Source organism: Beta vulgaris, chromosome 3 (genome assembly GCF_026745355.1).
Source record: "Beta vulgaris subsp. vulgaris cultivar EL10 chromosome 3, EL10.2, whole genome shotgun sequence".
Lineage (NCBI taxonomy): Eukaryota > Viridiplantae > Streptophyta > Magnoliopsida > Caryophyllales > Amaranthaceae > Beta > Beta vulgaris.
In genome coordinates, this window is record NC_079204.1 from 269781 (window position 1) to 283751 (window position 13971).

Below are 13971 nucleotides of genomic sequence, written 5' to 3' on the forward strand. Positions count from 1 at the left end.
CAAGGAAAGATAATAACTTGCCAAAAACACCATCAACTAACTTTATATATATGGCCTGTCAACAGTACAATATGCGGAAAAAACACTAAATCTTGTTGTGTTCTTTTGTCATTTTTGAAATGATCTTACTAACTGTTAAGAACTAACACAAGCAGAATTAACATTTAAGGAACCATAATTTGTTCTAAGCTCAAATATGGGACTTTCACATCTGCCTCTTCTTTGATCATAATTTGGAACCAAGTTCCTGTTTTGCACATTCACATTCCAAAAACTTGCACCTTTCTTGTAAAACAAATCATTTCTTCTATGTGGATAGCCTTGGTGTGTATAACTCGATGGATCGAAAACCGGGTACTCGTTTTTTGGAGCTTGATTAACCCGAATGCACTCTTCTATGACCCTGGCTTCCACTATAAATTTCTCTCTGATGCCTCTGAAATGTTGCTGTATTTTGTAAAATCTCGAGTTTCTGGTCGAGTTTGGCAAGTTTGTTGTGTTGATATTAGTGTTTTTTGTAGGATAAATGTTGTGTGGGATTTTTCTGCATTCAGTGCACTTGTTTCTCCATCTCTCTAAGTTGAAAGAAACCCTTTTTGCATCATCAGATAAACAATTATATGCCTGCAAAATGAAGGCAGTGTTTATAATTGTTGAAATTGTTGAGTCTATTACTGCTGATTTGGCCTGCACATACATAACTAATTATCAATAATTAATATAACCAAATATTGTAACATATTATTTCTTTAAACAGTTCATATCATAAGCCCTGCTTCCTTTAGTACTTGCTTTAGCGCTTTAGTACTTACTTTAGCGCCTTTTCTTCCCTCGTAAACACTCATGAAGGTAGTTTCTACTCACTTACTTAAACCAAACAAATAAAGTGAAAATTTGTTTGGATTCTCATTTTCCCCGCCAAGTAGAAGAATTTAATTTCTTTAAAGAGGAGTGAAAATGGATTCCTATCATTTTCCTTTCCTTCCCTTCCTATCATCCAATCCTTATCCAAGCACAGGATCGATTCCTCGCTTTCTTTCCTTCCAAATCCCTCTTTGCAGACAAGCTCTAGAAGTAAGTGAGAAGAAGAAAAAAGAAAAGATACTAGCTAGCATATAAAAGTAAAGTGATGAAGATGGGAGGTTCATCAAGAGTGATTGTGAGGGGTTGAATGTAGTGGGAGATTTGATTGATGAAGATAGGAGGGAGTGGAAAGTGGATGTTATAGAGAGGCACTTTAATGAGAGAGATCAACGTTGCATTATTGTCATACCAATGAGTTCAAATAGGCCTATTCTAAAGACAGGTTATATTCGGTGAAAACGGCCTATATGTTAGGATAGAGTGGAAATTTGGACGATTTCCATAGAGCTTGGAACTTGGATGTATCACCAAAAGTTAGGCATTTCCTTTGGCATAGCTTGTACGAAGTCACTACCGGTGAGGGAGGTGCTCCAAAGGCATCACTTGGTCGAGAATGCTAGCTGTCCATGGTGCGTGGGAAGTGAGGAAACGTTCAGCATACCCTTTTCTTTTGTCCGCACTTTGCTAGGTACTAAGATGATATGCATTGCAAAGAAATGGTGAGGGATGTTATGGGTGAGGAACTGAGGATATGTGTGAAACATTGGTGCGTTGGTGTGGGTTAGAGAAATAAATGTTGCAGCGTAGGTGTTACATTTTGTGGAACATGTGGGCAGAGAGAAATAAGGTGTTAGTTTGAGAACCAAAGCACTCCATCAGTGGGTGTGTGTCAAATAATTACAAGGCAAGTGGAGGAGTATAACTAGTACTCTTCTCGCATATATGGCAGCTCTGCAAGGAAGTCTCCAACGAGCTCATCTCGTTGGCTCACCCCTCCAAGTGGTGTAATTAAGCTCAACACAGATGCTTGAGTTGGTGCTGGCGGCTGGATTGGACTCGGGGTGGCAGCTCGCGATTTTACGGGGAAGATTTGCTTTGCGGCAGTGAGGAGGAGTAAAGCTTATTGGCCACCGGGAGTTGCGGAGTGTAAAGCCATATCCATATGGTTGTTCGGTTAGCTAAGGCCCATGGCATGGAAGATGTGGTTATATAGTCGGATGCACAGGTTGTTACCACATACCACAAGGTTGACAAAAATCGCTCTATTTTTCTGACTTGGATGCTATTCTTAGTGACGTTCTTTTCATGAGTGCATCATTTCGTTCTATTAGTTTTAATCATGTTAAAAGAGACAAAAATATTGTTGCCCATAATCTAGCTAGAGTAGTTCAGTTTGGAGTTAAACAACGTTGGGAGACTCCTTATGTACACTTTGTTTCCTGATTAATACACTTCTATTTGTATTAGGATCCTTTCCAGTTCTTTCATTATAATTTGTTTTAAGGCTTCACATACGTTTGTGATAAGTTGAAATGTTTTCTTTATGTATAACCCTCCATGAGAGCATTCATCATACACCCGGGTGTACCATGTGCATGATACACCCGAAGGTTATTTTTTGCTCATTTGGAGCTCTATCTATTATGTGATTATGTTCATTTGGAGATTTCAAATGAACAATGAGCAAAAAATAACATTGGATGTACCATGAACACGGTACACCCGGGTGTATGATAAAAATTTCCAACCTCCATATTCGGTGTCAAATGTTGGAAATTGTTTTTCAGTATTTATTCATATATATTTGTATTATATAAGCCAACTCTTGGCGATTTTGATGTCAATCTAAAATACTTTAAGTGCTATTTTTTAAAAGTTGTTTGAGAAATTAATGTTAATATATATTTGTATTATACAAGCAAACACATCAAATGGAATAGCATAATTTTCGAGTTTGTTAAGGCAAATGTCGAGGATCATAGGTTGTTAGTTAGTAATTGTTAAGATTCCCATGTTTTTAGTGGCAACTTGATCCAATTTAGAAAATATTATACTTTGGAGGTTGGCATTTATCAATCTATATGACGCTTCTTAAAATTGACAATACCGATTAATTAATTAAAATGACTACCAAATCAGACAACATTACTGATGTGATATAAACATTTAATCACTATAATGATGCTTAGCATATGCTTATAATGAAATATCTTAATCATAGCTCTAATAAATAAATAAGTTCATGGATATCTTGTATGACTTTCCTAATTATCAGTATTGCTATCAGCGAACATTTCCAATAAAATGCTTAGATGTCAACTCTTCCCTAGGCTCTTTCATCTTGCTCAATACCTAGACTTCTATTTGTTCCCCCAATTTATTTTCAGTTCAGTTGAGCACTTCAGCTCTATACAATACTTTTACTTTTTTATATCAGTATTCATTTAAGTTCAATTTAACTATTTTATGTCGAAAAGAACATGCCTTGAGACTTTTTTTTGATTTACAGGGATCTTCTACTTTAGATTTCTAAGTATATTAGTTAATATATAATATATGAAATGAAAAGACATGCAATATTTAAACCCGGTAGCATGAGTTAAATTAAGCTTTGTCTTCAAATTTATTTGTCGCATAAAAAATGTCTTGTAAATCAAAGATATGACATGGTTTACCAATGTACTCTTTATAGAAGTTTAGTTGATTTAATTCTCTCTTTACCAGTTAATTAGAGGCAAATTAGTAGTATATATAACTATTGGTTTTGTTTGGGGAAATATTTTAGTTACCTTAAATGATAAGTTGCTAACATATTTTAGTTGCTAAAATGATTAGTGTTTGGAAGTATCTAAAATAAAATTTCAGGTGGTTAAAATGACTTAAATGATAAGTTAAAATTTTTAACTTTTCCAAATTAGGCGATTGAAATTTTATAAAATCTTCTAAAATTTTGATAGCAACTAAAATTGCCAAAATAATTTATCAATTTAAGCAACTACTTTTGCCAAACAATTAAATAAATAAGTTACTTTACAAGTTCTCGCACCTTATCAATTTCACTTTTATCTTATTAGTTTCAGTTAATTTTCAACTAATATTACTACTGTAAAATAAGAACTATTATTGTGATAAGTCATAACTAGAACATCATATATGTCATGTCAAATGTTTCGAGAAACAAAATTCAAACATAACCCAAAGTCTACTATATGGATACTAGGATAAAATAAGGCAAGTAGTAGTTTGTCCTAGTGATTAGGTAGCTCGATGCATTATGTTTGCGCCCTTATAAATGTGGAGTATGTGTTTAGCAATTAGCATTGTAATTTGTAAAACGGTAAGTAATAGTCTCCCCGTTAATTGTGGAAGTTAACATCTATTCCCATTTTTGAATAAATTTTTTTGTTTGAAACTTTAACCATATCTTTACTAGATAAATTTGTTACAAAGTAGTGCAAAATTTTTGTAATTTTTTCTAGGAAGAAGTGAGTTTGCGAAAAAAAAATATATATATACCGTGGTGTATCGTGAGCACGGTATACCAGGATCATGATTTTTGTTAATTATTTATTTGAAATCATCCAAATAAGCAAAATATACTAAAAGAATGAGAGTTTCAAATGAGAGGATGAACAAAAATCAATATTGTGTGTACTATACACATGATACACCCGAATGTATGATGAATGAACTCGTGAATTTGTGTTTTAAAACTTATTAAACAAGTAATATTTACCCTGGCCTATTTACTTAAATGATTTGATAAATGTGTCCTTCAACTCATTAAAATACACTAGATTATAACTTATAAGAATTTTGAAGAGTAAAGGACTCAACTTTTACGCAAATAATTACATGCACCCAAGTGCATGTAGAGCATGGTGCACCCTTTTCTAAACTACGTCGTTTTATCATTTTTAGAGTCTATAATTATAAAAATTATTGTTATTTGTTTCCTTAAATTTTGCAAGTAAAGATTCCTTTTTCAAATTTAAATTAAAAAGGTATATGTTCTTTTACCTTAAGTGTAGATGTTCATTTACTATATGTTCTTTTCATTATAACATTTGTTCTTTTGTAAATATAGAGTTACATGTTCTTTAATTTTAAGCTGTGTGTTCTTTTTTAAAATAGAAAAGTTGTTGAAAAAAGTTCGTGTTCTTTTATATTAATTGTATGTTCTTTTTGGGTGCACAATGAGCATCGTGCACCCTAATCCATAATCCACACTTTGGTTAGATCAGATAAACCGTTATTCATAAAAATTGGTATTAGAAAGTAGTTTACGTGTTTACCTTTGCCCATCTACTCCCTTTTCCTCATATATTTATCATGTAATAGTAATTTTTAAGATCTCCCATACATTACTTCAATCATTAATATATTATTGTATGTAATTATATCCACATCTTTAATATAAATTGGTATAAGTTAGATAAATTTTTTTAGAGCTAGTCATTATATTTCGAAATAAGTTTTGACGATAATTTTACTAAATAAAGTAAAACATAATACTCCCTCCGTCCCAAAATATAGTTCACATTTCTATTTTTGGAGTCAAATTTTAAAAACTTTGACCAAATATTCTTACTAATGTATACAAAAAACATATTCATGAGGGGTCTTGTTAGATTCGATTCAATGTATAAATTCGTAATATCAACTTTTTATATTTTTTACTGATAAAAAATAGAAGATATCGTAGGTCAAAAGTACGTCTTGGAGACTGTGCAAAATGAAATGAGAACTATATTTTGAGACGGAGGGAATAATTATTTGACAATAGATTGAAGTTACCCCTAAAAAAATCCTAATAAGTAAAAATAGGGAGGTTAACATGTGGGCCATCCCTAAATCTTAATTCCCAAAAGTCATATCATCAATAACAATAATCTTTGACTCTATAAACAGAGGAAACATATCCCAAACAAAATTTCCCTATTTGTGCATGAGCCTATACTATCAGTAACAAAACGCCAAATAATCACTTGACTAATTGTTGAAACCAATGAATTCTAGGAGTAAAAACCAAAAATACAAATGACAAAAGAAGCTAAATTTTTACCTGGGAAATAAGCTTGAAAGCAAATTCTGCCTTGGGATGTTTATTCTTGTCTGGATGAAGCAACAATGCTATTCCAAAAATAATATAAACCCAAAATAATATCATTAAATAAGGAGTAATTAATATCATAATGTAACAATTAATGTTAATTAAGATTTAAGATAATATGGTAATATCAAAACAGCGGATTAATATTGTTACTAATTAAAGCCAAAAAAAAGGTCAAGATTGTTTTTTTTTTTTTTAATGCAAATGGGAAAACCCAAGAATAAGAAAAATACCTAGTTTATGGTATTGCTTTTTAATGGTAGAAATGCTTGCATCTTCTGCTACCTGTAAAAGATTTCATTTTTAAGAAAAAAATAGTATTTATAAAAATAAAAGCGATGGTGAATAAAAGAGAAAGAATTACTTACTCTAAGAATTAAGTACCAATCAATAAATGGAGATTGAATGGTGATTTTATTAAGAAAATTATGATTATGATGAATGCAAGAAAAATGGGAATTGTGGTAAATGTTACAAGTTTCAATAGCTATGTGTGATTTCACATCATTTATATTGTATGGTTGTTGTTGTTGTTGTTGTTGTTTTAGTCTCACCATATTTTAGCAAGAGAGATAAATGGAGTGTGTGTGAATTAGAAATGAAGGAGAATGAGCTAATTTGGGAGAGAGAAAGAGGGAGGAGAGAGAGAGAGAGAAGGTGGAGCGGTTAAGAAATAGAATTGTTTGAATGATTTAAGTTTGGAATTGGATTATAGTTGCCTAGTTGGTGGGAAAGACTAGTAGGAGTAGCAACTAGCAAGTAACAGAAACATTACACCCAAAAGAGACCAACAAAAACAAGTAGAGCTATACTATAGCCAATTAGCCATAGCCGATAAATACGAGGGTGTATCGTGAATATGGTATAATACCTAATACTATTTTTTGGGTTCATTATTTATTTAACGTCTTCAGATAATGAGGAAACTATACAAGTCTGGAGAGTTTCAAACGACAAAATAAGCAAAAAAAATAGTATTTGGTGTGACATGTTGGGTGTGTATGAATTATGATGAATGTTCTTTAAGTTTTTTTATCTGTATTAGGATCCTTTTTAGTTCTTTCATTATAATTTGTTTTAAGGCTTGATACGTTTGTGATAAGTTGAAACATTTTCTTTATGTATAAACTTTCATGAGTGCATTCATCATACATCCGGGTGTATCATGTGCATGGTACACCCAAGTCTATTTTTTTGATCATTTGAAACTCTATCTATTATGTGATTATGCTCATTTGGAAATTTCAAATGAACAATGAGCAAAAAATAGTATCGACTGTACCATGAACATGGTACACCCGGGTTGTATGATAAAAATTCTCAACCTCCATATTCGGTGTCAAATTTGGAAAACAATTTCTGATATTTATTCATATATATTTGTATTATATAAGCCAAATCTTGAGGAATTTGGTGTCAACCTAATATACTTTAAGTGCTATTTTTTAAAAATTGTTTGAGAAATTAATGTTAATATATTATGATTATTGTGCATATTTTTATAACTTGAATTAAGTATATATTGCGTGCATTTGAATCTAGTTTATGCATAATCGAAGGCTAAGAGTTCAGTCCAAGGTTAATTTTCGATTTTGGAAAGTTTACACTAGGAAGGGCTCACTTTTAAGTAACAATAAATAGTACAGAAAAATACATAAAAACCATAATACATAGCGATTTGAATTTATTTTCATGCGGTTTTGTGATAATTTTGAACGTTTTTGTGTTTTTTTCTTGAACATATCTAATGAAAATATTTAACATTAACTCACCTCATAAGAGTATAATTAACCAAAACATTAACGACAATATATGGCCATTTCATAAGTAAATTATTTTCTTGATTACCAAATATATAACCAAAATACGGGTTATTTATCCGAGTATCCGGCCATGATAATTTAACAAAAAAGATTATAGACCTTAAATTAATAGAGAAGATTTTCACAAATTTGGCGGGGGAAAAGGGTGGGAATATAACGAGTAAACAAGAGTACTACATAAAACTTAAAAGCATCCCAGTTTCTGTACATATCAGAATGTAGTGAAGTATGATCAACTTTGTTGCTGAATTCTCATCAGTCATAGCTCAATTATATCATCAAAATAGTAGCAGCTTAACCCCTGACACGAGGAACATGGTGCAACTCGTGAATGCTTGTCATCAATTTGACAGTTTTATTATTAGCTGTTTCTTCTTCAGTGCTTAAAACTGTTTTTGCATAAGGACTTTCTCGTGGTGGCCTTTAATTTTGTTTGTAAATTGTACGAGTAATTTATATAGTCCGTCAACTCTTCATGACTTCAAGTGTGTGGCTGGACCTGGACTTTGGTACATGAAGAAGTGAGTAGTGACAAAATATTCAACTTCATGGAACAAGAAATAATGCCTAGATTCCATTTCAAAAACTTTTGATATCACTGGTTTTAATCATAGATGGTCTAATTTTAAAAACGGTCTCAACTTTATTCGGAGATAACTTTTCAAAAAGGTCATAAACTTAAATGAACCTATTAAGGGCGTGTTCGACAATAACTTTTGAGATGACTTTTAGTATTGGAACTAAATCAAGAGTCAAGACTCTTATAATGGTGAAAAGTTATGTTTGGCGAAACAGTGTTTGGAGTAGCTTTTCGTGTTTGTAAATATTAGCTTTTGGTATTGTGTTAGCTTTTGGAGTAGCTTTTGAAGATTGAATGTAATTTCTTTTTGTTTTTTGTTTAAACTACCGATTAAATTTACCGAACACTAATTATCTTAAAAGCTATTTTTACAGTCAACCTCTAACAGTTAATATATGACAACTAGTACAACAACTACCAGCTACTTCTCCAGCTAATAACAACTAATGCAACAATTACTTTGCCGAAAACCCCTAAATTGTTTACACGTGGCACAGATTTATTGATCCTTTAAACTTTACAAAAAAGATATTAGTCTTCGATCTTTTATAGGTGGACTGGGTGGAGAGAGAGTTAAGTGAGACTCTGAGAGAATAAATAATCAAAGAGTCCGATAAAATTTTGTAACTTGCATATTAACTATGGTTAGTTATGACAATCTTGACTATTTCGAGAATACATTATTCAAATTTGCAACCGTTCAAAGTTAATTGAAAGTTGAAACTTTTTAAAACATAAAGTTATCCTAATTGAGCCTTGTCTTATCAATTATGTAATAGGAGAAATATCGATACTAGGAAGTCACCACCTATATTTTTTTGTGCCCCCACTGGAAACACGTTAGCAAGAAGAAAAACTATATTGGACCAACACTTCTCGCAAGTCAATCAGCCCAGTTACATAGATCAACACTTGAGAGTAGGGGAATAGGGGAATCTCTACTCCTAAGTACAAGTAGGTAGCACCGTAGCAGTGGTGTTCAAACTTGTTAAAGTCACAAGGTGAGTTCCCCACCAGTCCACCACCTGGCCTCCACCTGAGCAAGCTTAGTAGGAAGACACTACCTATATGGCTATATTGAGCAACAAGTGATAACTTAGTTGTGTTGACATCACCTCCAACCCAGTGATCTTAGGCAGGGCCGGTTCTGAGGGTAGGCAAGGAGTGCCATCGCCCAGGGCCCACGATCGTGTGGGGACCAAAAAAAGAAATTAACTATGACCAGTTAAATAAAAATTGATACACTTTTTGATTATTTAGTGAAATTTCTGCTATTTTTGTGCAATTTTTAATAATATTATGTGCTTATTTTTTATTGGTATCATTAACAAAATATAGATTATAGTTTTAGGTACGAAGGTTTTAATTATATGATTTATAAAATATTAGGATCGACTCATATAGGGGCCTTTATTTTTAGGTCCGCCTATGTAATCCCCCACATTTTTAAAGGATTTTCATAAATATATTAAAATATTTATGTAGTTATATTTAATCCAAATGAGTTTGGAAAATGATTTTACTTTTAAAAAGGGTTGACTATTTTTAAAAGTCAACTAAAAATATTTTCATGGCTTAATAAAATTGAAAATGTTTTAATTAAGCATGTCTTAATAAAAGCTTTAAGTATTAAAAGTATTTATTTAAAAAGAAGTTTAATGGAATCGAAACTCCTAAAAGGATAAAAAGGAAAAGAGTCTTATTGATGATTAAAGTCCTAAGTTGATCATCTTATTAGTCATCAAATCTTTTTAAATCTTATCTCTTTTCCTAAACCTAAAAGGATTAGCCTTTATGTAAATATCCTAAAACCCAATTATTTCACCCTACACATTATTTTTTCAGAATCACGCCACTTTCTATTCTCTCTCTTCATGGTTTTCTTTTTCCTCTCTTCACTCGTTTTTTCTTTCACCCGAATCTGATTGGCCAGATTTCTCATAGTTCCGTTAATTTTTAGCCAAAACTTCCTTCTTGAAAGTTGTAGATCTCGAAAAGTTATTGAAGTTAGGCTCAAGAATCACTCAATTCCGATTCTTATTCTATTAGTTATGGCCTCTGCAAGTTTCGCAATTCTGCTGCCATATTTCACTCGCGAATTCGGTATATTGCTTTTTTCTTCCTTTTTCCTTTTGATTCTTTTCCTCCTTATGTTTGGTTGTTTTCTTTACTTCTCCTTTAAGATTCCATTAAAGTCTAATTTTTATTGTTATTTTATTTCTATTTACATGATTAAATTTGAATTATTATTTATTATGAAAAATTATTTTCGGTTTCATATGATAAAAGAAAAAATTTCAGATTTATTATTTTTAGTTTTAATCATGAAAGATGTGATTTTTAGGGTTTTAAATCACTAGAAATCATATATTTAAAGTATAATATGAATTTTGATTGGAATACGATTTTTATATGCATTTAAAATATTTTCAGAAGGTTTAGAAAATTTTATAAATGCTGGAAATTCAGAAAGTTAGTATTTTAAGGTTTTTAATGGTTTTTAATCACTAGAATAGTTGATCTATACTAGGGATTAAAAATAAGAGAGTTTAAATTATAAAAACGATTTTTAAAGACGTTTAAAAGGGTTTGGGCGTTTTAAAGTTGCTGTATTTTTTTTAGTTCAAGTATTTACTTGATTATTTATTGTTTAGGCGGAGAATTTATAGTAGGGGACTTTTAGAACAAAAAGTGGCCTACCGTTCGTTTATACAGGTACGTACATAGTCTACGTGCTATATGGTTAGAAACATGCCTTAGGGATGTTTTATTTTTAGTATCATGTATAGGACCTTGTTGTTCATTATATGATTTACTAAATTGTTTACATGTTCTTGCCTGTGTGCTGCATGTAAATTGAGAATATGTGTGAGTATGACTTGTTTGTATGGAAGTTTGATGCAAACAAATAATTTCAGTTTTGGTATTAATCCGTAAGTGAATTAATGTAAGTAAGTTGAATCATGTGTTACATAGATTCACGAGTTTCATTTATTTATCTTATAAGAACCGTGGATCTTATTTGGTAAATATGAGTTATACCTATATAAAGGTACAGTTTACTGTTGGCTAGGTTCAACAGGCAAGTTAGTAAAGAATAAAAGAAGTTAAAAGAGTCTTGATGATAAGTTGTGAACACTTGTTAATTCTAAGATTAAAAAGGAGTTTTGTGATGTTATGTGATTATTTTGTGAATTGTTATGTGCTTGGTTGGTGTCAACACAAGTATAAAATGAATGCAACGTAAAGTGAAACGAGAATAGGTTATAGACTTTAGACTGGTGCACGTCTAGAGTTGGACACTAAGGGTTGGGTACATAGTCCGCCGTGATATGTATCTTCGAGGTTGGATTGATCACCATTCCTCTTTAGTTCAAAGGTTCCTCGATATCGTAGGTCATTCTGGTTTACGGAGTCATGACCGTATTTCCTATTTTGTTGCAACTCGTCCAATAACTATTCCATTTAAAGAAGAAATAAAAGTTTAGAGTCTAGTTCAGTAAGAGTCATCTGCAGTTTGTTATATGTTATATTATTTATTCTACAAGTTGTGTTGTAGTATCATGTTAGGATTATTTATGTCTGATATGTAGTACTCAGCTTTGCTGATTACGTGCTTGTTTGTGTGTGTGATCATGGCTTTGCCTATTGATCCTGTGATGATCCTTCTGGTGAGCAGAGTCAGTATTGCATTGACATTACAGGTTGCAGATGCATCACATTGGGAATCTGGAATGGAGAGGCTTATACTTAGCTAGTTATAAGTTGTTTTCGTAGGGACATCTTTACTTAAGTTTGAGGTTTATTTAGTTGGTGTGTTTAGTTTCAAACATTGTCATTTATTTAATGAGTTCAATAAAGTTGGTTTTTAGTAAATTGTTTTCCGCTGCAAAATTCTGAGTAAGGCGAAACGTTATCACACGAGCGATAATGCCTGGGTAATTCTCTAGATTTGTTATGAAAGTATTTTCTAGAAAGAGAGAATTATCGGGGTGTTACAGCCTAGGGCCCAAAAATTATCAGGAACGGCCCTGATCTTAGGATCGAGTCTCACCCCATACAAAGACTGTTCCCAATTTCCCCTTTAATTGCAAGGAACTTCATCATACTTTATTCTTATTTTTTTTTTTTAAATTAAGGGGTTGTACAAACGATGTATGTCATTTGATTTGTAATGATATAACAGAAATAACACTTTTGCAAGAGAAACTATTTTTTTTGTCCGGACGATGCTTCGGGTCAATTACGATAAACAAAAATGTTACTCCATCTGTCCCAAAATATAGTTCCTATTTCATTTTGCACGGTCTCCAAGACATATCTTTGACCTACGATATCTTCTAGGTCTTATTAGTAAAAAATATAAAAAGTTGATATTACGAATTTACACATTGAGACGAATCTAACAAGACCCCTCATGAATATGTTTTTTTTATACATTAATAAGAATATTTGGTCAAGGTTTTTAAATTTTGACTCGCAAAATAGAAATGGGAACTATATTTTGGGACGGAGGGAGTATTATTTTAAATTTCATAATTTATTTTGCTTTTTTTCATATTTTTTATATTTTTTTGTCCATTAAGAAATTGAAAAATTCACGTCACGACATGATAAGTAAAAAAAATTGAAAGTTTTGAGTTTGAAAACAATACCTTAAAAAGAATTATAGTAAGAGAATATGACATTAATATTCTCTTGTAAGTTGCGTAATAAGAGTGTTAGAGATGTATATACTTTTTTAAGTCTTTTTAGTTATTTATAATTATTACAAGACTTCATCATATTTTATTTGAAACATTTAGACAACAAAGTAATAGTGTATAGATGATTAAGATTTTATTTTTCATTTCAAAGGTCATCTGTTCGATACCTTGTATTTAATATAGGCTTTTTTTTCGTACGTCTTTTAGTATATTTGTGTAGATATGGTAATTAAGCATTGATTCAAGTATGCAACTACAAGCAGCAGGCTCCATGAAGCTTAAGGATCATGATTTATCGCCTTCCCTTTGTCTAGAATGTCTGGATACATCAGAGATTCTCTAAAAAAAACATGGGCCTAGATCGAGTCAAAGATATTATAGCTTGAGTAATGTAGGAGTATTTCAACCTAACAAAGAGAAGAATATGATGGAGGCCCATATTAAATGGGTTTACTAAAAAAAGGTCTTTTATCAATACTTGTAAAAATACTAGTTTTTGAAGCTTGTGCTACGTATTTTTTTTTTTTTGGTAGAATTATATTTATATGTCATTAATAAGTATTAATAAATAAGATAAATTAAATATTTTTTTATTTTATTTTGTTAGATACAATTTTCTTTCCGTAATATACTGATCATTTTATCTTCTTCATGCAGTCACCTTTTACAATTTAAAATTACATTAATTTATAATTCTAGCTCTAATATAGTAACAAATTTTTTTCTCATACAATCACCCTATCTTACATTAGTTTATTATAAATTTATGATGAAAATTATAGAAGATTTACTTTCTCCATTAAACTTTGTGATTGGGTTTATTCGTATCAGTTTTTGAGTTCATTCATCACACACCCGGTGTACATGTGCATGCTACACCCGGAA

General features: G+C 31.4%; 1 protein-coding gene across 2 annotated transcripts; it reads right to left on the bottom strand.

The window, feature by feature from the left end:
- Positions 1-23: 23 nt before the first annotated feature.
- LOC104887865 (hypothetical protein) lies at positions 24-6678 on the bottom strand. Of its 2 annotated transcripts, none has more exons than XM_019248365.3 (4): positions 6346-6678; positions 6211-6262; positions 5930-5997; positions 24-687 (listed from the first exon to the last, which is right to left on the bottom strand). In XM_019248365.3, the coding sequence occupies exons 1-4, from the start codon at positions 6532-6534 to the stop codon at positions 136-138; spliced, it is 861 nt and encodes a 286-aa protein (XP_019103910.2). In that variant the 5' UTR covers positions 6535-6678; the 3' UTR covers positions 24-135. The 2 variants fall into 2 exon arrangements, with proteins under 2 accessions (XP_019103910.2, XP_010670931.2); XM_010672629.3 differs by having other exon boundaries at positions 24-624; positions 6346-6677.
- Positions 6679-13971: the final 7293 nt, after the last annotated feature.

Bases quoted from the DNA above. Each gene is read 5' to 3' on its own strand.
- LOC104887865 (XM_019248365.3), bottom strand. From the start codon at position 6,534: ATGGTGAGACTAAAACAACAACAACAACAACAACAACCATACAATATA. The intron at 6,263-6,345 runs GTAAGTAATTCT...AATCTTTTACAG, and splicing joins ATTGGTACTTAATTCTTAGA to GTAGCAGAAGATGCAAGCAT. The intron at 5,998-6,210 runs GTATTTTTCTTA...TTTTTGGAATAG, and splicing joins AAAGCAATACCATAAACTAG to CATTGTTGCTTCATCCAGAC.